The 23,732-nt window shown below is 48.7% G+C and overlaps 1 protein-coding gene across 1 annotated transcript; it reads left to right on the top strand.

Moving 5' to 3' along the window:
• Positions 1-465: 465 nt before the first annotated feature.
• Positions 466-23,250, top strand: KCNE1 (potassium voltage-gated channel subfamily E regulatory subunit 1). The gene is made up of 2 exons (XM_045284855.1): positions 466-514; positions 22,668-23,250. Exon 2 carries the CDS (start codon positions 22,724-22,726, stop codon positions 23,108-23,110), a length of 387 nt encoding a protein of 128 aa, XP_045140790.1. The 5' UTR covers positions 466-514; positions 22,668-22,723; the 3' UTR covers positions 23,111-23,250.
• Positions 23,251-23,732: the final 482 nt, after the last annotated feature.

The raw sequence follows: 23,732 nt of genomic DNA, 5'->3' as shown, positions 1-23,732 counted from the left end.
AAAACCCAAAGGGACTCAGTTCCACTCTGGGCACAGGGGCTCAACAGCAACTGACAACGGGCTCAACAGCAAGTGACAACAGACTCCAAGGCGACGGGGTTGAGGTTAGGATTTTGCGCCCTTGTCCTTGAGAGATGTTGTCCAGGGCATCGCCCTTCAGCGCCCCCCACCCCCCTACGGGAGTCCTCTGGGATGGGTCCCTCTTCCTGGGTGTTCCTTCTAGTGGGGACTGGTTTTGGGGACCCTGTGCTAACTCCGTGCACATCAAAGCGCTTCCCGGGCAGGTCTGCGGAGACAGCGTTGGCTGGGACCTCGGACCGCTGTGAGTGGGCGTGGCTGGGGCACGGGTCACCACCGGCGGGCAGGCGGCAGGCGGGCGGGCGGGCAGGAGCGTCGGGGCAGCGCACCACCCCTGCACTGGGCACCGCCTCCTGGCTCTGGCCGCCACTGCAGCCCTCGGCGCGCCGACTCCGCTCCTCGCCCGGCTCTCCCAGCGCCCCAGATCCCGATCCCGGTAAGTCAAAGGCTGTTGCTTCTTTCCTGACTGGGGAGTCAAGAGTTGGTGGTCAGTAGACCGTCCTGAGGCCCGGCTCCCTCTGTGTGGGCAGGATGCATGCATGCGAGGTCCACCTCAGCCATCCTTTCCTCTGTGCTCTACACTTGGAAACCACAGGCACAGGAAGACATCTCACCAAGGGATCACAACAGAACTAACCCCCACCCCAGCCCCCCAGCAGGATGAGTTAGCACATTCCTGTAGAACATTTGGAAACGTCTATAAGCCTAACAGGAAAATTAAAGCCACTCACCCACAATGCGGGCCCCCAGCAGACTTAGGTAACACTTGAACACACAGTTGGCTCAAAGAGAGAGTTGTTTGTTTGATTTTGTTCGTTTGTTTGTTTGTTTTGGGGTCCAAGAAAGATCCTGGGCTTTGGCATCTCCCAGGGACAGGGCATGGGACCGACCATCATGGGTAGACTGTGAGTGATTGAGGTCATGGGGGGATGGGGGAATTTTTACAAGCCATAGGTGCATTGCCTCCAATTTTTCAGTGTTAGAATTGCGGGCAGAGCTGTGTCCCCACGGTGTTTTATTGGGGAGGGACCGTGTCTGAAACCATAGCTGCATTTATGGCCTCTGGGATACATTCCATTGACCCCAACCTCATGTGTTTCCAAAGAGAATTGCACTTTATAGGCTCCCCCACCACCACCCTTTTTCTTTCAAACAATTAGTTTTACTGTGCGCTAATGAACCCAACCCACAATTCAATTGTTCACTTGCAGTAGGAAGGGTTGTGCAGTCATCACGGCAATCAACTTTGGAACATTTCTTCCTCCTCACTCTACCCACCCTCCCCAGTGCGCCCCCTCCCCCGGTCATTGTTGTTCAGTGATCGTCTTCATAAACCCACCCTTCCTGGCTTCCCCGTGCAGAGAACACACAAGAGGAGGGAACAGCATCACCACCATCTAAAGCAGAGACAGACTTCCACTTAAGAAAAGCAGAGGATATGAAAAATGTAGAATAAATTGAAAACGGGTCCATAGGAAGATCTAACAATAGGGTGTTATATCCAGTCTCAGTACAGCTGCTAAGAATCACCTTACAGTGCTCTGTGTCTGATATTAGAGATGTTCACATTCCTAGTCCATGGACCTTCAGGGGTTTCCCACCCCCACCCCAAAATATAGACAGGCCTTTCTTCCAAGGTGCCTCTAGGTGGACATACCTTGTCACTGGTCATTTAGCAGCTGAGTGTCCTGTTTTCATTCCCGAGGCCTCTGGGGGCCATAGGACACATACTCGTATTCCATATCCACAGGATTGCTCTGACCGGGTGTGATGAATGAGTGCCTGTGATCTAAGGATTGCCAATGACGGTAGAGGCCTCTACTTCCTCTGGTCTGTCCCATGCTCCTCATCAAGGGAGCGGAGACTGGGAGACTGGGTTGAGGACGGCCTTCTCAACTTCCAGCGGAAGTAACCTCGAGACTATTCAGGTCTGTCTTGCTCTGGCCACAGGACTGGAGCGTGAATGGTTTGGAAAATAAAGTACCCCTTGAGGACATCGGGTGACACACATGGCTTACACTCAGCTACTATCCAAAAGCTTGGCGATGTGAACCCACCCAATGGTGCCGTGGAGAAAAGGCCTGGCTCTCTGTGCCCACAAAGATTATAGTCGAGAAAAGCGTGTGGCGCAGCTCTGTGCTGCAGGAGTCAGAATAGACTGCATGACATTGGATTTGAGTCTGGTGTTTTGAAAACACCCCCACGCCTGTCATCTTACGTCTGTGATGGGAGATTGGGGGAAATTGGTTTCTATGTGGGCCATGGCGTTCAGATAGTTGAGTGGGACCTTTATTCATGCGTGCATGCATGCAGTAGCTCTTTTTTGAGCTTCAACTGTATGTCGGAATTGACTTGATAGCAGTGCATATGAAGTTTACTGTACGCCAGACAAAGTCCCCCAGCTGTACAAACAAGGGGTATTCGATTACTAACCTGAAGAGGGGTACTTTGAAGTCACTTTGTGTAGCTACCGAGGGCAGGCCTGGTGGCCTGCTCTATAGTGATTACCGAAGAGCACTGCTCTCCATGCGTGGGCTGCCGTGAGGAACCACATATCTAAAGATGCCAGCTCTTGAGACGCTGGCATTGTAGGGGGGAAGATAAGCAATCAACAGTGAGCAAAACGGATCCGAAAACCGTCAGAAGTGACTGTCCTGGCAGTTCGGTGCCATTGAGTGGGTTCCAACTGTTCAGTGGACTCAGCACCAGTGGTCCAGTGCCATGCTCACGGTCATTCTTCTGTTGGAGCCCACAGGGGGCAAGATACAGGGGAGCAGGGTAAAGAGTACCAGGAGCAGCTGCTGGGGGATTGACAGTGTGCTCTCCCCGGCTGGCAGAGGCTAGAAGATAGTGCCGACCTCACATGCTTTTGCAGAGACCCCACGGGGAAGAAGCCTCCCTGAATTCTCCCGGACCATTGAGCAGGGTTGTGAGAAATCCTGCCCTCTGAGCGCAGAAAGATACAGCCAGGTTAAAATTGAACATCTTAAATGTGTTTTCCTTTTTGACCCGTTCTTAAATTGTTCTAGCTTTTATTATCTTCTGCTTTCTTTTGGATTAAGGTTCTTTCTGTTTTATTTTGTAATTTTCAGGGGGTATGATTGTCTTGATATGAAATCCAGGATAGGCAGATCTGTAGAGGTTAGGTAAGTAGATCAGTATTTTCCCAGGGTGATGGCAGGGGAGATTGGCTGGGTAGGAAGAACTAATAACAGTGAGTACAAAAATGAAGAAAATGTTCAATCAATTGTAGTGATGATGGCACAACTCTTCATAATATAATAAAACCATTGACCTGCATGGTATATGAATCGTATGTCAATAAAATTGTTTTTTTTTAAGTGTGCTACATTATGAATAATTGCAGATTGCCTTAAATCTTTTTCTGGACCAAGACGCATTGCCATTACAAGGGGGCTTCAAAAAGTTCATGGGAAGATCCCATTCTCCTCTAACTCATAATTGATAATATAAAGTTTATAGCCTACACACACAGCACTGCAGGAGGTTTTTATTTGGTTATCCAACAATCCGCCAGTGTATCATACTTGGTCAATGACTCTCTCTCACATTCGCCTCGTTGTAGTGGGGCTAATACTTTGCATTCCCATTTAATTCTGCAAACCTTATTGAATCGGTGCTGGGCAGAGAACAAAGGTGCAGCGAGACGGTCTCTGACCTTCAGACGCCCGAGGAAGGAACTGCCCAAACAAGCACACAGCACATCAGAACAGGATCAGTGTGGGCGGAGTATAGACAAGGATCTGGGAAGAGCAGGGGGGTGGGGGTGGGGGTGGGGGTGGGGGCAGAGGGACAGACAGGCAAGCTGTCATTCATGCCCAGCTTGGGATAGGGGAGGACTCGGGAAATGGCAGTGAGTGAGTGAGTGAGTGAGTGAGTGAGTGAGTGAGTGAGTGAGTGCAACATAAGCAGAAATAGGGGCCAGGCCCCCACCTGGAGAGAATAAAAAAGCCAGGTCAGAGGTAAACTAATAGCGGGCAGATTCACGCCTCACCAAACCCTGTGGTATCATCAGAGTGGATTTCATTATTCTCAGATTTCAGATCAAGGGAGGATTGAATTTGCTGAAGGTAAGAGTCCTTTCTGCCCTCTCCTAAGTGACTTCAACTGCCTGTCTCTTTCAGCATCCTAATGCATCTCTTCCCTTCCCCAGATGCTCCCCAGCTCCACCCTGTGGAGCCGGATGGAGTTTCTCTCTCCACGCACTGCCTCTGACTCCCTGAGAGTGCTCTATCCAGCCCTTACACCCTGAAGGCCGTGTGACCACCCCCAGAGGGATGCTGGAAGCTTCTGGCCAAATGGCCAGACCTGAGCAAGGAGGCTGCAGGAAAGCCTGTTCAGATCTGAGAGAGACAATTTGTCATGTGCCTCTGTGTGCCTCAGTTTCACTATGATTTCTTCAGAGCCCTGGTCATCTTAGAGCAGTGGTTCTCCACCTTCCTCATGCCATGGCCCTTTATACAGTTCCTCATGTTGTGGTGACCCGCCAACCATAAAATAATTTTCATTGCTACTTAAATAATTGTAATTTTACTACTGTTATGATTTGGGCTACCCCTGTGAAAGGGTTGTTCAACCCCCAAATGGGTCACAACCCACAGGTTGAGAACCGCTGTCTTAGAGACTCACTGCCTCAGAGGACAGGGAAAGGTAGGAGGTTCTAGTTGACTTCTTTTCTTCTATATAGTTAACCTGCTTCCAAATTTGGACAGGAAGGCCCTGGGTAGTGAACATCTGACTTCTGGACAACTCCTGCTTGTCTTTTAACGGAGGGCACCAGTTTGGTACTGGCCAATGGAGAGAGGCAGGACCAACCCAAAGTTGTAATGTGGATGATTCATCTTGGTAAGTGGGAAGGACGTTTTACAGGCGGAGCACTAGCGCAGGAGACTTGGAAGAGGCATAGAGAGTCTATTCTGGAACCTGACCACTGAGCTTGGGTTAATGGTAGGATGGGCAGAGTGACACTTATCGAAAGTGGCCTGGTTGGCCACCATCTTTGAGCCAAGTGCTACCATCTTTGAAGCCCTGCTTTTATGTAGTATAAACTTGCCCCTGCTTTGAAACAATTGAACCAACCACATGCTTAGCAACAAGTTTGTTACCACAGTCCATTTAACTGGCTGCATGTGGACCTTTTAAATTATTGAAATGGCTTTGAGCTTTTCTTGCACTACATCAAATCAACCCAACCCACTGGCATGGAATCGGTTCCCACTTATAGCAACCTTATAGAACAGAATGCAAAGTCATGCAACTGTGTGGACCACAACCAACTATGGATAACACTAGAAGAGTGGGAATTCCAGAACACTTCCCTGTACTCACGAGGAACCTGTGCATGCATCAAGAGGCAGTTGTGGGAACAGAACAAAGGAATATTCCCTGATGTGAAGACAAGGAAGGTGTGTGTCAGGGTTGTGCCCTCTAACCATAGTTATTCAATCTGTGTGGTAGTTACCTGAGTTCATGTCAACTTGACAGAAGCATGAAGCGAGCAGTCTAGCCTGTCAATCAGGTCACAGCCTGATGATCCCTCCTTGTGGGCGTGGCCTTCTCCTGAGGATTATGGGAACTTCTCTCTTGATTCTGCCATCAGAGGCAGCAGACCTCTCTCTTTATCTTTCTTTCTCCCTCTCTGCTTCACCTTCCTGTTGACAAGCCACATGGAGCTGGACAGATATCAGATAGAGCCCTAGAGATGCTTCCACCACCGCTGGATCCACAGGACTTTCTACCCACTGGGCTGTGATATTCCTGCATTCGACATCATTACAGGTGCTGTGGGAGCTTGAAGTGGAAGTCATGGGCTAATATTGGACATATGGGCTACTATGGAACTTATGAACTTATGGACTGGGCTGGGATGTTTTATTGTTGCATAATTACTTCTTGATATAAGTTCTCTCTTCCACATATATGAGTGTCAATGAATTTGTTTCTCAAGTCAACCCAGTCTAACACAATTGTTTGAATGCTAAGCAAACAATCCTAGAAGCTGGACATCGGAAGGGTTCCGCTTCAGGACTGAAGGAAGGCTTATTAACAGCCTGCAATATGCAGATGACACAACTTCGGTTGCTGAAAGTGAATAGGACCTTAGGCACTTGATGAAGATCAAGGATTGCAACCTTCAGTATGGATTACAACTCAAGATAAAGAAAATAAAAACTTTCACCACTGGACCAATAGGTAAGATCATGGTAAATAGAGAAAAGATGAAGATGCCAAGGGCTTCGTCTGGCTTGGATCCATAATCAATGCTCATGGAATCAGCAGTCAAGAAATCAAATGATCCATTGCATTGGGTAAAGTTGCTACATAAGACCCCTTTAGAGTGTTGAAAAGCAGGATGTCACTTTGAGAACTAAGATATGCTTCACCCAATCCATGACACTTTCAATCTCCTTATATGAACGTTGGACAGGGGATAGGGAAGACGGAAGAAGAATCATTGCATTTGAATGATGGTGCTGGCAAAGAATATTGAAAGTACTGTGGACTGCCAAAAGAACAAACCAATGTGTCATGGGAGAAGTACAGTCAGAATGCTCCTTAGAATGTAGGATGATGAGACTTCTTCTCATGAACGCTGGACAGATATCAGGAGAGACCAGTCCCTGGAAAAGAACATTATGCTCCGTTGAGTGGAGGGGCAACAAAAGAAGGGGAAAGCCTTTGCTGAGACACAGGGCCTGCAACGGTGGTCTAAATGCAAAGACCACTGTAGGGCTGGTGCAGCAGTGGCAGTGATGGCTTTCTTGTACAGAGCGTCGTTAAAAATTGGGGCCAATTTCATGGCATCTAACAACAACATAGAACAGAGTAGAACTGCTCCACAGACTTCCCAAGGCTATAACTCTTTACAGAAGCAGCCTCCTTGCACTTCCCATATATACTCGAGTATAAGGCAAGTTATTTAGCACATTTTAAATGCCGTTTTTGTGGTAAAATTAGATGCCTCAGCAGATATTCAGGTTGGCTTATACTCAAGTCTATATAGTAAATAAGTCCAAATCAGAACCATATGTACTTTTGGGGACTCATCTACCTATTCTTAAAGATATAAGAAAGGATCTCATTTGTAACTCAGGAGCTGCCCATAGAGAAGTCCGTGGGTGCTTCAAAGTTAGCATGCTCAGCTTCTCACCTAAAGGTTGGTGGCTTGAGTCTACCCAGAGGTGCCTGGAAAGAAAGGCCACGTGATCTACCTCCACAAAGCAGCCATTGAAACCTGACGAAGCATCGCTCTGCTCAGACACCTGTGGGGCCACCATGAGTCTGAGTGACCTCAGCTGCAACTGGTTATGACTGGGAACATCCAATGTTCCTTCCAAGGAAAACTGGCTCATGGAATCCTTGGCTCAGGACCGTCAGTCAACAGAACCAGACTTAGCCACAGTGTTTTTAGCGCATGATTTGGCTTCCTGAAACAAATGAGGCCACGTGCTCATTTGGGGACTGGTTGCTTTTTCGAAGGGCTGCGTAAGGGACATTGTGAATAATAATACAAATGTTACTCCCGATCCCAACGATTAGTAATACGTTACTAACGGTGTTACGTATCAGGCCTGTCCTTAGCTGTGCAATTTATCTGAGATCCCCGCCTGAGCTCTGAGCTCTGGCTTGACGGTTTGTCTTTCCTGCGCCATCACTCCCGCCCCCTGCATCTCCCACAATCTATCCCTCTCTGGGGCCACAGAAGCCTTGTCCTGTATATAAATGCTTAAGAAAGAAGAAAAATGGCCAGTGCTGGGGTGGGCGTGGGAGGTGGAGTCTTTCCAGGCTGGAGCCCTGGTGGAGTAGGGGGTTAGGAGCCGCGCTGCTCATTGCAAGGTCAGCAGTTCAAAACCACTAGTGGGCGAACAGAGGAGGCAGCTTTCTACTCCTGTAGAGAGTTCCAGGCTCAGCGACCCACAGGAGCAGTTCTACCCTGCTCGGTAGGGTCACCATGACTTGGGATCGACTCGATGGCAAGAGCTTTCTGGTTATCAGACGTCCACCTGTAGACTTCCCAGTCTTCGCTGCCAGGAACAGTCTTATGCCACCCCTGCCCTCTTCTCTGGGTGCAGCTGGGGAGTCCTGGCATCACGTGGTGGGGGCCCAACTGCTGCCCATTTATAGCGGTTTGGTTCCAGAGCTCTCGTTGCTGAGAGGCTTCTGGCAGCTCTAAACCAAAGCCACTACCATGGAGTGAATTCTGACCCTTTTGGGAAACCACCTCTGTGAGTTTGAACCACTGACCTTGTGATCACCCTAAGCCTAACCCACAGCACCACCAAACACATTTTTTAAAGACTTCCTCTCATCGACTTGATTCCAGCCCCAACGCAATGAATCATAGTAACCCTGTGGCATAACTGTCCCTGTGAGTTTCCAAGACCGTAACTCTTTATGGGAGTAGAAAGCCTGGTCTTTCTCCTGAGGAGCAGCTGGTGGTTTCAAACTGCTGACCTTGCAGTTAGCAGCTCAGCTCTTAACGCACGACTCCACTAGGGCTCCTGTTTAGAAATCACACAAACCTCGACCAGGGACGATGTCCACACCTTATGAGGAGTCTCAATCCCAAACAGAAGCAGAAACTCCCCCTGGTCTGGATCCAATAAGACTACAATTGGAGAGTGGTCCTCACAGGCAGAACATCAAATTGGTTTTCCTGAGAGTTGAGCATCCCTGCTTCCTTCTGCCTCTAGCCCTGTGCTCGATGAGCCAGTAACCAAACACTGTGCTCTGAGGCGGGGACTTCTGATGGAGTACTTGGTAAGAAAAACCCAGTAGCTCCCCAGTCGCTCGATGTCCAGTTGATTCTGACCCTGGCAGCCTGTGTGTGTCAGAAGAGAATGGTGTTCCACAGTGGCTAAGGTTCTGGAATCCAGACCAGCATTCTGGATTGCCAGGACTTCATTTCAATGTGTCTCTGGATAGACTTGAACTGCCAGCCTTCTGTGAGCAGCCCAAAGAGTTTGCATCTCCCGGGGATGTTGCTGACCAGTTGCCACTAAGTCAGTTTCATCTCATGGTGACGGAGAGTAGTCAGTCTCTGTTTGAACACAGCCAATTTTACCTGATAAAAGGGCCCAGTTTTCCAAGTGTCTTTGAGCCTTAGAAAGAAGCTGTCTCCTTTCCCCCTCTTCTAGCATAACAGGACATGAGTCCATAGCTAAGAGACTAACTTCTATGCAGTTTTTAAAAATAATTAGTTTATTTTTAACCATGTCACTGACATACCATTCACTCATTCAACCACACCCGTGAGAGTTGTTCAACCATCACCACTCTCTGTTCAGGATGTTGCCTTTACCTTGTACTCATTGGTAGCACTCCATTTCCCACCCACCTTCCCTGCCAGGTCCCTTTGAAACTCTTACTCTAGTCGTGGTAGCTATTGGTTTTGCCCATTCTGGGTTTCCTATACACAGAAACATACAAGATCAAAGCAAAATACTAATGGCACAACAAGGACACAATGAAACAGAGAAAAACCTCAGTAGAAAACATTCAAAACTGGTTGCATATTGGATCGAGGGGGAGATAAAAAGACAAAGGTGTCACATTGTCACCTAACCACAACGGCAGTAATCTGCCCCACAACGCATTCTGCCTGGTAGCAAGGGCTTCCCCATCCCCGGTGCCCAGAGGGAATTCACCAGAGGGTTAATCCTGGTGGGTGGGATCCTGTGAATGGACTTGGGACATTTACTGTCATCCATAGCCTTCTGCAAACCAGGTGTCAGAATTTAGGCTCGAATACCATTTCCTCCTCCAGGTTTGGTTTTTATTATTTGTCATCCTTGGGTCACACAAGCCAGTGTGCTTCTTCCGTGTAGACTTACCTGACGCCTCACTTAGATGGTTGCTTTGTTTTTTGAGACAGGCCATTAAGACCCCAGATGCTATTCTTTCTGAGAGCCAGGAATCGTGTGCTTTCTTCGCTACACTTGGCCACAGCACCCATATCTTAGTGTGTCTCTATGAGGGCCTACATGCATTTTTTTATAGGAACCATGACCTTGGCCATGACACCTTACCCTCCACAGAGCCACGTTTTCTGTCAGTTAAAAGCTTGTGGGAGTCACTTGAGTCTGACGCTCTAAACTCAGGGTCCCCGGGCCTGTGGGCACTTCTGCCTTCGAGAATGTGGAGCATCTTTATAAAGGGACAAAAGGCTCCAGATGAGAGGCTGATTAGGGAGGCCGCTGGGGCCCCAGCATGCAGGTCACAACGGCACAAAGGGCATTGCACAAAGCGTGACAGTAAATTGCATATCAGTAAGAGAGAGAGAACTTTCTTCCCAAATGCCAAGAGTCATTATTTGAAAAGCAGTTCATTAGTGGACTTTTCTGGTCAGGCTCCGACAGGTTCACTATAATCAATGTGCCAGTGCAAGCTGTGGCAGGGGCAGCCGGGGTGACAGCGAAGACTAGAGTAAGGTGACCAGATGTCCCGCTTTTGGCGGGACAGTCCCGATTTTTAACAATTTGTCCCGCGTCCTGCGGTGTTTTAAAAAAGTCCCGATTTTTTGAAAGAATGCACGACAAGCTAGGGTATACCGTTTTCGGCTGTCATGTGGCGATTTCACCAGGATTTCACCAGGATATGAGTTTTATCAATGATGTCCCGCTTTACCAATGTTAAAATCTGGTCACCTTGGACTAGAGATGGGCAGGTCTGAAAAAAAAAAATTGGAAAAACAAACCGGATTTGAAAATTACACTGTGAGAACATGCTTCCGTTCTTACAAATTTCTTCCCGGTGCCTTGCAGCCCACAAGACCCCCTTGTCCTCTTCTCTGGTCACACACAATAGCCTCAGGTGCTCACAATCTTTGCTGGAAATCAGGACCACCTGGGAATCTTTTAGGACTTCCAAGGTCAGGCACCTACCCAGACCATTCTACGTCAAGATCTCTGACGGGGGCATGCAGGCCTCAGGAGTTTTTTAAAGCTCCCCAGGTGAGTCCAGTGGGGTACCCAGTGTGGCCCCCTGATGGATGAACTCAGCCTGGCCTGGGAGCTTGTCAGAAAAGCTCAGTCTTAGGGGCCTCCCAGACCTCAAAACCCAAAGCAAACTCAACGCCATCCGGTTGGTGCCGACTCATGGCAACCTTACAGGGCAGGGCAGAATTGCCCCTGCGGATTGCTGAAGCTGCAACTCTTTCGGGAGTAGCAAACCCTGTCTGGATTGGAAACTGTGGGGGTGACCCACACTCTGCATTCCAACACGGTGACTCTGAAGCGTGCTCAAGCCCAAGTACCCCGAAGCGCCAGAGCACCGCTGGGGCAATTTGGACCCACGAGGCTGCCCCAGGTTCTGCTTCTAGCTGCTGCCTCCGGCCAGCGAGTTGTCTTGTTCACTTGCTACTCCATCTGGTTTCCAGAAGCAACCTGGTTTAGTGAGGACCTTTGGTATGACCATTAGTATGACCTTATTGGAGAAGTGGCTCTTATATTAATTTACTGTCTGACATCACAGGCCCGGAGACTATTAATGTTTGACAGTTGATGCCCAAAGTCTAGGCTCCTGTGGTCTCAAAGCCGTAAGAACTCGCTATTAGTCTGTGGTGAGCTAGATCTTTTGCTATCGGAGGCCACTGTGGGCTTGGGACGCTGAATTATGGTCTCAGCTGCAGGTCTGCTTCCCTGGGCAAGGCAGGGTGCTTTCTGATCATCCTTAATGGTGTGGGCTATTTTTTTAAATCATTTTATTGGGAGCTCATACAACTCTTATCAGAAGCCATACATACATCCATTGTGTCAGGCACATTTGTACATTTATTGCCCTCTTCATTCTCAAAACATTTGCTTTCTACTAGAGCCCTTAGCATCAGTTCCTCATCCCCCCCCCACCCCCATCCGGCCCCCCTCTCTCATGAACCCTTGACAATTTATAAATCATTATTATTTTGTCATGCCTTACACTGTCCGACGCCTCCCTTCACCCACTTTTCTGTTGTCCATCACCCAGGGAGGGGGTTATATGTAGATCCTTGTAATCGGTTCCCCCTTTCTACCCCACCTTCCTCTACCCTCCCGGTATCGCCACTCTCACCACTGGTCCTGAAGGGTTCATCTGTCCTGGATTCCCTGTGCTTCCAGTTCCTATCTGTGCCAGTGTACATCCTCTGGTCTAGCTGGATTTGTAAGGTAGAATTTGGATCATGATAATAGAGGGAGGAAGCATTTAAGAACCAGAGAGGAAAGTTGTATGTTTCATCATGGCTACACTGGTGTAGGCTAATTTTTTAAGTGATGCTGAAACACCATGTTCTGAGCTCTTTTCAAATGAATCCTGTCGACCTACCTACCCACCCCTGCTGTGTTAGTCTGGGTAGACTAGAGAAACAAATTCATGAACACACATATGTGTATATACATATGTGTATAATGTACAAAGAGTAATTGTAGATTAAGAAAACAACCCAGCCCAGTCCAGTTCAAGTCCATAGTCTGATGTTTGCCCATATGTCTGATACCAATCAATAAAGTCCTCTTTATACTCACGAAATACATGCAATGACACCGAATGCAGGAAGATCACAGGCCAGTGGATGCGAAGTCTTGTGGATCCAGTGGTGTTGTAAGCATCTCAGCACTGGCAGGGGTCTCCATGTGGCTCCTCCATCTCGGGGCACTAGCCTATCTAGTGTCTTATCAACTGCAATGTCTCCCAGGGAGTCAGCCTTCCTCCTGCCTCCAGTGAGCTATTTATCTCCTTAGCACCTCTAAATGAGGTCATCAAGCTGGGACCTGATTGGCAGGCTAAACTCCACCCCTTCACTCTTAACCCTCTCAAATTGACAGCAGATTATACACCTACCACACCTGCCCTTCCCTTAGAATGGGTTGTTTCTGTTAGCTGCTATGGCAAAGGTCCCCATGAATGGTGACCCCATGCAAAACAGAGCAGTGGTGCTGTGTGGTCTTGTGACAGCTCTATGACCTTTGTGATTCAAAGGCTTCTTATTGACTGATTTCCACAACTAGCTCTCCAGGCCTTCCTAGTCTGACTTCGTCTGGACACTGCTGAAATCCATTTAGCATCCTAGCAACATGTAAGGTATCCTAGCCATTGACAGACAGACTGCCTCTGCTGTTGTACTGTTAGGTAGTGTTGAGTCGATGCATAGCCACTCCGTGTACAGCACAGTGAAACCCTGCTCAGCCCTTGGGCAGTCCCCCACAAGCGTCGCTCTGGATAAGCCCATCGTTTCAGTCACTGGGTCAATCTGTCTCATTGAGGGTCTTCCTCTTTTTTTTTGGTTGACCCTCTGTTTCACTGGTCCCTACTGATAACATGTCACAAGTACATGAGATGAAGTCTTGCCATCTTTGTTTCTAAGGAGCACTCTGTCAGTACTTCCAAGACAGTTAATTGTCCATGGTATAGTCGTGATTCTTTGCCAACACCACCATTCAAATGCACCCATTCTTCTCTGGACTTCCTAACTCTGTCCAGCTTTCACCTGCTTAGGAGACCATTGGGAATACAAAGGCTTGGACCAGCGCACCTTAGTCCTCAAAGGGACACCTTTGCTTTTGAACACCGTAAAGAAATCCTTGGTGGCTCAGCTGCTCAGTCTCAGTTGCTTTGAGTTAGCTCTGGCTCGTAGTGGCCCTGTGTCCAATGGAACAAAACGCCTCCCAGTCCCGTGCCATCCTCACAATTGTTCGTATGTTTGGGCCCAATGAGACAACTCCTGGGCCAATCCATCTTGTCCAGGACCTTCCGCTCTTTTGCTGGGTCTGTTTTCTCATGATAAAATGTCTGTGAGATGTGAGATAGCCTCACCATCCTTGCCTATAAGCATTTGGCTGTACTACTTCCAAGACAGATGTGTTTGGGTTTTTTTGTTTTGTGTTTTTGGCAGTCCATGGTACTTTCAATGGTCTCCTTCAGCTCCATACTTCAAATGCATCGATTCTCCTTTGGTCATTTTAGTCAGTGTTCAACTTTCACACGCATAGGAGGTAATTGAAAATATCATGGCTTGAGTCAGGCGCAAGTTAGCCTTCAAAGTAACAAAGCAAAGGAATCTTTTGCTTTTCAACAATTTAAAGTGGTATACTGTGTTTTAAATTGTATCCTCTTACCATACTTCTTTAATCAGTATACTGAGCAAATCATCAGAGGAGCTGGATGATAAGAAGAAGAATGTGGAATTAGGATTGGAGAAAGACTTATTAACAGCCTGCAATATGTAGATGACACCAGGAGGACTTGAAGCTCTTCTGATGAAGATCAAGGAGTCTAGCCGTTGGTATGAATTACAATTCAATGTCAAGAAAACCGAAATCCTCACAACTAGACCAATAGGTAACATCATGATAATGGAGAAAAGGTGGAGGTTGTCAAGGATCTTGTTTTACTTGGATCCACAATCAGTGCTCATGAAAGCAGCAGTTAAGAGATCAAAAGACGAGTTGCATTAGGTACATCTGCTGCACAAGACCTCTTTAAAGAGCAAGAATGTTACTTTGAGGACCAAGGTGTGCCTGACCCAAACCATGGTATTCTCCATTGCATCCTATGCATGTGAAAGTTAGACACTGAATAACGAAGACCATAGAAGAATTGATGGCATCTGCATTTTGGTGCTGGAGAAGAATACTGAAAGTACTATGGACTGCTAAAAGGGCAAACCAATCTGTGTTGGAAGAAGTAAGGCCAGAGTGCTCCTTAGAGGCAGGGATGGCAAGACTTGGTCTTACATCCTTTGGACATGTTGTTGGGAGACACCATTCCCTGGAGAAAGACATTATGTTTGGTAGTGGAAGGGGAAGACCCTCCACGAGATGGGCTGAGCCAGGGGCTGCATCCATGGTCTCGGGCGTAGGAATCACTGTGATGATGGTGCAGGATCATGCAGTGTTTCCTTCTGCTGTGCACAGGGTTGATACGGGTCAAAGCTGACTCCACGGTCACTGCCAAGCACAACGTGGAGGTCTCGCACAGCGGATTTACCTAATGCAACGTGTTGTCTGATCTCTTGACTGCTGCGTCTATTAGCATTCATTGTGGATCCAAGCGAGACAGGATTCTTGGCAACTTCAACCTTTCTCTGTTGATCATGGTATTACCTATTGGCCTAATGATAAGGATTTTGGTCTTCTTTACGTGAATCACAATCTATGCTGAAGGCTGCAGTCCTTGACCTTCATAAGTATGTCCTCTTCACTTTCACAAGAAAGATTGTATCATCTGCATACCTCAGGTTGTTAATAAGCCTTCCTCCAGTCCTGAGGCCGCAATCTCCTTCATATAATGCAGCTTCTCTTATTACTTGCATAGCACACAGATTTCATACGCATGGTGAGAGGATACAATCCTGACACAAACCTTTATTTTTTTTCACCCGGCAGTATTTTCTTGTTCTGTTTGCACAGCTGCCTCTTGATCCATGTGCAGTCTCTGTGCATGGGGTCCAACGAAGGACTTGGGAATTCTCATTCTTCTCAGGGCTATCCATCGTTTAGTATGATCCACACAATTAAATGTCTTTGCATAATCAATAAAATACAAAGAAACATCTTTTTGGTAGTCTCTGCTTTTGACCACAGTCCCTCTGACATCAGCAATATTGTCCTCATCCCAGGACCTCTCTGACTATGGGTTGAATTTCTGGCAGCTTCCTGTTGATGTACTGCTGCACGCATTTTTTTGAATTATTTTCAGCAAAATTTTTCTTGCATGTGATGATAGTGACAGTGTCCAATTATTTCCACATTCTGTTGGGTCGCCTTTTAATTTTTTTGGAGTGTGCCTAAATAGGAATCTGTCCCATTGCCATGTGGCTTCAAAGGAACATCCAGTTGGCCAGGTAGCTTCCACGTTTCTTGGCACAGAGAAGCGAAGGCTTCCAGCATTGCAGCTGTGTGTTGAAATATCTCAACTGGTATTTAGTCAATTCCTGAAGGCTTTGTTGTTGTTGTTGTTGTTGTTGTCAATGCCTTCAGTGCAGCTTGAACTTCTTTCTTCAGCACCATTGGTTCTTGATCATATACTATCTTCTGAAATGGTTGAATGTCAACCCATTCTTGTTTCATTCCTTCCATCGTCTTCTGATGCTTCCTGCATCAGTCAACATTTACCAGAGACTCATTCACTATTGAAACGTGAGGCTTGATTCCTTTTCTTCATTTCTGTTAGCTTGAGAAGTGCCTAGTATGTTCTTGCCATTTGCTTTCTAACACCAGATCTTGGCACATTTCACTGTAATGCTTTATTTTATCATCTCAAGGTGCCCTTTGAAGTCTTCTGTTGAGCTTGTTCCCTTCATTATTTCTCTCATTTGCTTTAGCTACTCTATGCTCAAGGGCAAGTTTCAGTCTCCTGAGCCCTGGTGATCTCTATGCACACAGAGAGATGCCAAGAAGTGAGGAGGAGCCACAACCTGGGCTTCTGATTTGTGGCTGCTCTCCAACAACGTGGAGAAGGCAGCCTCCCTGACTGGCAGTGGAGGAGCTCCAGTGAAACCCCCCAGCCTCCAACTCCCGGTGCTCTAATGTGGCAGAGTTGGCAGGGAGCCCAGGGTGCTGTGAGGGCAACAGCATGGGTGGTGCTGACTCAGCCCCATTGTCAGAGAAGGCTTCAGGAAGCAGGTGGATGCTGAGCTGAGTTTTAAAGAATGATCATTACAAGCACTTGGCCACTAACCAAAAGGTTGGGAGATCAAACCCACTTGGGAAAACTTTGAAGAAGCTCTAGTGCTAGTCACTCCCTTGAAAACCCTACGGTGCGCCTTCTGTTCCATCTCCTAGGTCATTGCACCGTGCCTGGGATCAAAGGGGCCTGCAAGTGGTCATCCATGGGACAGCAACTGGTCTCTGTGCACCTGGAGAACAGATGGAGAGGCCGAGTCGAATAGAAGACATTTAGTGTGCAACTGGTTGTCTCTGTCAACAAGTGCCTCTCTCACCATGAGGCCAGAAGAAGTGGATGGTACCCAGATATCACTACTGAACCTTTAACACCACCCCCCCCCCAGATTCTATAGATTAATCCTGATTGAAAGGAGGGAAATTCAGAACACAATTTCAAATTGTATGGACTCCAGACCTTCTGGAGCCATGAGGCCAGATGAACCCCCAAAACTACTCCATTGAGGTACTCTTTAAACTTACGGCCCCAAATGTCCCCACAAAGTCTTCTTAACACCAAGCAATAGTTTAACTAATAAAGAATGTCTGCCTTTAAGGTAGAACTGGGTTTTTGAGACTGTAATTTGTTAGGGGAGTAGAAAGCTTTCTCTTTCTCTGAAGGAATGGCTGGTGGTTTTGAACTTCTGACCTTGTGGTTAGTAGCCCAACCAAGAGGTATTTTGGAGCTCATCCATTATGCTCTTCCGCTTGAAAAAAACTTATTTTTTTGGAAAACAAGTGTGGTACTCACAGAAATATTGCTAGGAAAATGAAAACTTAAGGTGGGTAATACTTTCCTCATCTTAGAGATACTAACTTATTTTAATATGTTTTCTTCATTAGTTTTCCTACTAAGAAATTAATATTTATGAGAAGTCTCATTATTCACACACACATTTTGTTTTCATTCAGCATGAGTCCTGAGTAAGCCTCTTTGAGTCAAAAGATTGTAGCTGGAAATTATACCATGATGTTTTCAAGTGGTTTTACTGTGTATTACACAATGCGTGCAGATCTTTCTGGTGGCTAAGCACAAGAGGAAAAAGGCACTGTGCTACCAACTTGATAATAAAACCACTCATTTGATTCTCAACAAAAAAAAGCATGCCTGTCTTGAGCATGGTGCTCTTCCTGTCTAGATAGGATCAAACTGACTGCAGGGTCTTGGAAGATGAGATAGGAAGCTTCCGGGCCAGTGAGTTTATGTTGATGGCGGAGGAACAATCCCGAGAAGGAGGGGGAGACTGGTTATACAACTGCAAGGATGTAATCGGTGTCACTGAGTTGTACAGGTAGAAACTGTTACATTGTATCGTTTTAACAACCACAAAATGTGCACTGGTACAGATGAGAGCTTGCAACACAGGGAATCCAGACAGATAAACCCCTCAGGACCAATAGTGAGAGTAGCGATACCAGAAGGGTAAGAGGAAGGTGGGGGAGAAAGGGGGAACTGATCATAATGATCGACATATAATCCCTTCCCAGGGGGCCGGACAACAGAAAAGCTGGTGAAGGAAGACAGTGTTCAGTATAAGACATGAAAAAAAAAAGATAAATTATCGAGGGTTATGCTGGGGAGGGATGTGCTGATACCAAGGTTTCAAGGAGAAAGAAAATGTTTCGAGAATGATGATGGCAACATATGTACAAATGTGCTTGACACAATGGATGGCTGTAAGGATTGTGATAAGAGCTGTAAGAGCCCCCAATAAAATGATTTAAAAATAAGATAAAACAAGGAACAACCCTATGGAGCACAGTTTTACTCTGACACACAAGGGTGTCCGTGCCTTGGAACCTATCTGGCGGTAACTGGTTTGACCTGGTTTTGATCACCATTTCAATGGACAGGCAGCTGCACTGGAGACAGGGATGTAAGGGCATGGCTGTGTGTTGTAAGTGGGCATGATCAACCACACCACTATATTATTCAGCCTTGCTAAACAGCTGGGCCAAGAGTAGGCTATAGCACCAGAAACCTCTCGATTCAGGACAAAGAAGTCCCATGATTTTTATCGTTCAAAGCACTGGGCTGGCTCAAGGGGAGGGATATTCCAGCAGTGGCTTTCTTATCAGGCTGGCAGGGTGACACGGTTGGGGGAGCAGCACAGCTGCAGGTGCTAATTCAAGGTCTTACAAGATAGTGTACATGTCTTGCTAACTGGGAAGGCAGGGTTTGTAGACATCTTAGGAAGAGTCAAGGTCTTGTTGCGGGGTTCAGCCAGCTGGGCTGGAGCATAGAGTCTCAGCACACTGGAAAGAATGCGCTAGAGAGGGAGGTAGGATGCCTATCATTAGACCCTGCACCATGCTGAAGACTTGAGGGATCATCTTGACGCTGGAGAGGAGCCTCTGCATGGGGGACCAGCAAGGTTGGATTTATCGTTGGGGTAATGCTCCGGTTTCTTGATGGGTACTCCAGTTATTCGGGTCAGTAAGGCACGGAGCAGCCTAGAACAGTACGGGATGAATGTTGACTATGAGGAGTCTGGGGAGTCACTGAATGGAAATGCCTCTTTGGTGAGTGTAGTAAAGAATTTAACCTTGCCCTTGACTTCTGACAGGTGATCTCTAAGCCCTTCCATACTATGTATGATGGGGGTGACTTTGCTTGTTTCAGTAGTCTAAGGTAATTATTTAGGATAGAGGATGACCATGTCAGAAAGACCAACCGTGTGACCTAGGATGGGAGCTTTGGCTCTCAGTGTCAATGGACTTGTAGACTGAGACCAACTACATGGACAATGAGCAGTCACGCCCATGTAGAGAGGTCCCAATAAGAACTAGACACCGAGACTTGGGTGAGCACCCCTGGTTGGCGATACTCAATGCATATCGCTACTAGGAAAGTAGCATCCCTGGGAGAGGACCATGGGAGCTCTATGTTTGATACTCTCCTGGACTCGGTCTGTCCTCTCGGCTTCTTCTCTGGCTTGATTTTAATCTGTATCCTTTCCCTGCAGTCAACCGTCATGGTGAGTATAACAGCTTTCTGTCTGTTCTCTGACTCGCAGAGAATTGTTGAAACTGAACGTGGTCTTGGGGAACCCCAGACTGGCCATTGGTGTCAGAAGCGAAACAAGTCTTGCTGATGCGCTTCCCCCTAGCTCTGCAGGTGTTCTAAGATCCTGCAGGAGGTAATTAGACAGCCAGTGCTCAGAGGCAGAGCCTGGGCCAGACGTCTGGAGTTGGGATTCATGGCCATGGGGGTGAAACGGACGCAGCGGGGGAAGAGTGTAGAACGAAGAAAGGTGAGGTATGGAATTCTGAAGCACGTCCATGGGTAGGGGATTGGCAGAGCCAGAGGGGGCCAGGAAGAGGTGCTAGGAGTCTTTTGTTGAATGTGGATTCAGGAGGAGTTTTAAACTTGCGTCAGTCATACAAAGTCCATGGGTGACATACGTTGTAAAGCACCACGCACTAGGCTAGGAACGGAAAGGTTGGAGGCACTGGAAAACTACACAGAATGCTTGTGCTGACATGAGAATGAGAACCAGTCTTCTGAGGCGAGACAGTCGTCCTTCGGGGAGGCACCATGCACCCTGTCACTGAGAAGGGCTGAGCGGGCCCCCGCGAACACCAAGATTTCTCTTCCACGGTGTTTCTGGACAGAAACCACGTTCCTGGGCCCCTCCTTCATCTAAGGGCACCTCAAGCATGTGCTGTCCTTGAGTGCTTTGAACGTCTTGAGAAATGAATAAAACCCCTGAGACCTGACAACCTCCCCGCAGTCCCCTCCACGTTGAGCTTCAGTGTGGCTTCCTCAACTTGACCTTGGCTTCATCAACTTGACCTTAGGCTTTGGATAGAGGCCAGCACTTGTTTAAAAAGAAAATAAACCTATTCTTGCTAGTCTATGGCCCCAGGGTGATCTTGAGTCACCTGTCAGAGTTCACAAAGCCTCTGGGGGAATCCTAGAATGATTTGGAGAGAAGGTTGCCCTTCCCACACCTGAAACAGGTGTCCCGGGACAGTGACAGTAACACAATGGGCAACCCTGCCACCTTCTACAAGGGCCATGCTAGGGATTTGTTAGCAGGCAGAGGCAGCGCTCACACTGCTCCTGCAGGGAGGGGAGTTCTGGGTGAAGGTCGTCAGGGCTGATCCACAGCTGCAGGGGAAAGGAATGCAGAGCTCCCTAGAGGGAGGGCCCTGGGGAAACAGACCACCTGGGCGCACGCCCTCCCGTACAGGTAATCACATAGTCCCCTGGCTGGAGGGGTGTGAAAATTGTGAATTGGGGGAGGACAGAGGGGGACACTGGTGGGAATGTTTGTCACACCTTTGTTTACAGATTTAGTGTCCATCTGAGTGAGAGTGACCAGAAGAAGTGGGTGCTGGCACTGCAATAAGACCCCACCCCACTGCACACCACACCACACACCACCCCACACCACCATACCACATCCCGTCATACCACACCCCACCATACCATACCCCACCATACCACACACACCACCATACCATACCCCACCACACCACACTACACATACTCCACCACATGCCACACCCCACATACTACATACCACCGTACCACACACCACCATACCATACACACTACCATACCACACCCCACCACACCACACCACACATACCCCACCACATACCACACCCCACACACCACATACTACCATACTTTACACCACCATGCTACACACACCACCATACCACACCCCACCATACCACGTACCACCCCACCACACCCCACATGCCATTCACCACTACCACACCCCACCATACCACACACCAAATGCCATACACCACCATACCACACCCCACAATACCACACATCACATGCCACACCACATACCACGCACCAGCATACCATACATGACACACCACATACCACCCCACCATACCACACACCACACACCCCACCACTTACCACACTCCACATACCACACCCCACCATACCACACTCCACATACCCCACACCACCATACCACACTCCACATACCCCACACCACCATACCACACTCCACATACCACACCCCACCACAAACACCCCCCACCACCCAATTACCAGGAAGTTATTCTGTCTGGAAGCAACCCCAAAGGACAGAGTTAAACTGCCCCAGGAGGGTTTCCCAGCCTGTCAACACTGATTGAGGCCGCCTGCCACCGCTCTGCTGAGGAAGGCCTGCGGGTCAGAGCCACCCCTTTCAGCTGGTAGCCAGGCGCCAGACTTGTGCGCCACCAGGAACGCACAATGTGAAGAAAGCCAGGAGGCAGACAGAGATCCAGGACTCAAGCCCCTTTACCGAAACTGAGGGAGACACACACAGCATGCCCGCTCACCTCGAGCTCAGCTGCCAGTGCCCTGCAGAGGGGCCTGGGAGTCAAAGGGAAGGTAGAGGGCAGCGTGCAGTCAGATGACACTACATGGGAGCTCGTCCCTCTCACTGGAGATTGAGAGAGAGAGAATGAGCGAGAGAGAGAGAGAGAGAGAGAGAGAGAGAGAGAGAGAGAGAGAGAGAGAGAGAGAGAATGAGCGAGCTGCCCGGGTGGTGTCTGCTGTGTGCCCTCTGTTACCGACCCAAAGGCTGGCAGTGTGAGCCCACACACAGGACTTGGAGCTCTGCTTCCACAAAGATGGTTGTTGGGGACAGTTCCCATCGGTAGCGCCCCCCCAATAGGGCATTCCCGTCCGCCATCTTTACAGGCGCACATCGCCAGGCCTTATTTTCCAAAAGAGCCTTGGGTGGGTTCAAAGGGCCACCTTTCTGTCGGGCAGAGGGTCCCTTTCAGAAGAGGAAGAGGCCGCTCAGTCCTGCTCCTGACTCGCGGGGTCGCCAGGAGATGGGGTCACCTGACGGGCAATGGGTTAGGTTTGTGTCGGTTTCGGTTGTGTGGTTTTGTTGCTGGGGGTGGGGTGTGCACGCGCACATAAGTGTGAGTTTGGGCCGACGTGTACTTTTCGTGTTCCAGGTCGCATTTTCCCGCACTCCGTGGCAAGTCTGCGCTCCGTGCTTGGACCCAGGAGGATGCTGCGGAACGACACGGCCGCCACGCCCCTTCTGACCGAGCTGTGGCAGGAGAGTGGCCCGCAGGGTGGCCATGGGTCCGAGCTGCCCCGCAGGTCGCCTGGCGCTGAGGACAGCCACCTGGAGGTGCTCTACGTCCTCATCGTGCTGGGCTTCTTCGGCTTCTTCACCCTGGGCATCATGCTGAGTTACATCCGCTCCAAGAAGCTGGAGCACTCGCACGACCCCTTCAACGTGTACATCGAGTCCGACTCCTGGCAGGAGAAGGACAAGGCGTACCTGCAGGCCCGCATTCTGGAGAGCTGCGGGGCGTGCTACGTCATCGAGAACCAGCTGACGGTGGAGCACCCCACCACTCGGCTTCCTGAGATGCAGCCTTCCTCCTGAGCCTGCAGCCGCTTCCCGGGGACAAACCCTCCTTGCGCGTGCCTCTCCTCGTCTTTATTGGTTGTCTACACCTATTTCTCTTTGTTTGGATTGGGGTTTTTTCATTGTTGGTGGTGGTGGGTGTTGTGTGTGTGTGTGTGTGTGTGTGTGTGTGACTGTTATAAGAGATAGAGAGGATTCGTGGCAGATTTCCCCAAATCACTTTCCTTCCACCACAGGCTCAGCTGTGCCCCAATACCTCTCTTTGCCTTGCGACAGAGCCCTGAGGGCATGGCCTCCGAGCATCGGAACTACATTTCCCAGACTCCCTTGCAGCTAGGGAAGGCCCGGCCATTGAAGGGGAAGGGATGAGCTCACGGGGGAAAAGGAAAGGCCGTGGCCTCTGCATCCTGTGGCCCCTTTCCCAGTGTCTGGGACATGGAAGAGGTGGAGATCTAGCGTTGACTGTGGGCAAAAACAGCCCACACACAGAGGACAAACCCCCACATCTTATCCCCAAACCCCCTGAAACTCGCTGCCACGGAGTCGACAGGACAGAGTAGAACTGCCCCTTTGGGTTTCTGAGGCTGTAAATCTTCGGAGCAAACACTCCATGTTTCTCTCGGGGAGGGAGTGGCTGGCA

The sequence above is a fragment of the Echinops telfairi genome, unplaced genomic scaffold, assembly GCF_000313985.2.
Source record: "Echinops telfairi isolate 266 unplaced genomic scaffold, ASM31398v2 ScPeMD7_7469;HRSCAF=8507_0, whole genome shotgun sequence".
Taxonomy (NCBI): domain Eukaryota; kingdom Metazoa; phylum Chordata; class Mammalia; order Afrosoricida; family Tenrecidae; genus Echinops; species Echinops telfairi.
Note: the sequence above shows the minus strand (reverse complement) of the source record. Positions and strands in the feature narration are given on the sequence as shown.

Bases quoted from the DNA above. Each gene is read 5' to 3' on its own strand.
- KCNE1 (XM_045284855.1), top strand. From the start codon at position 22,724: ATGCTGCGGAACGACACGGCCGCCACGCCCCTTCTGACCGAGCTGTGG.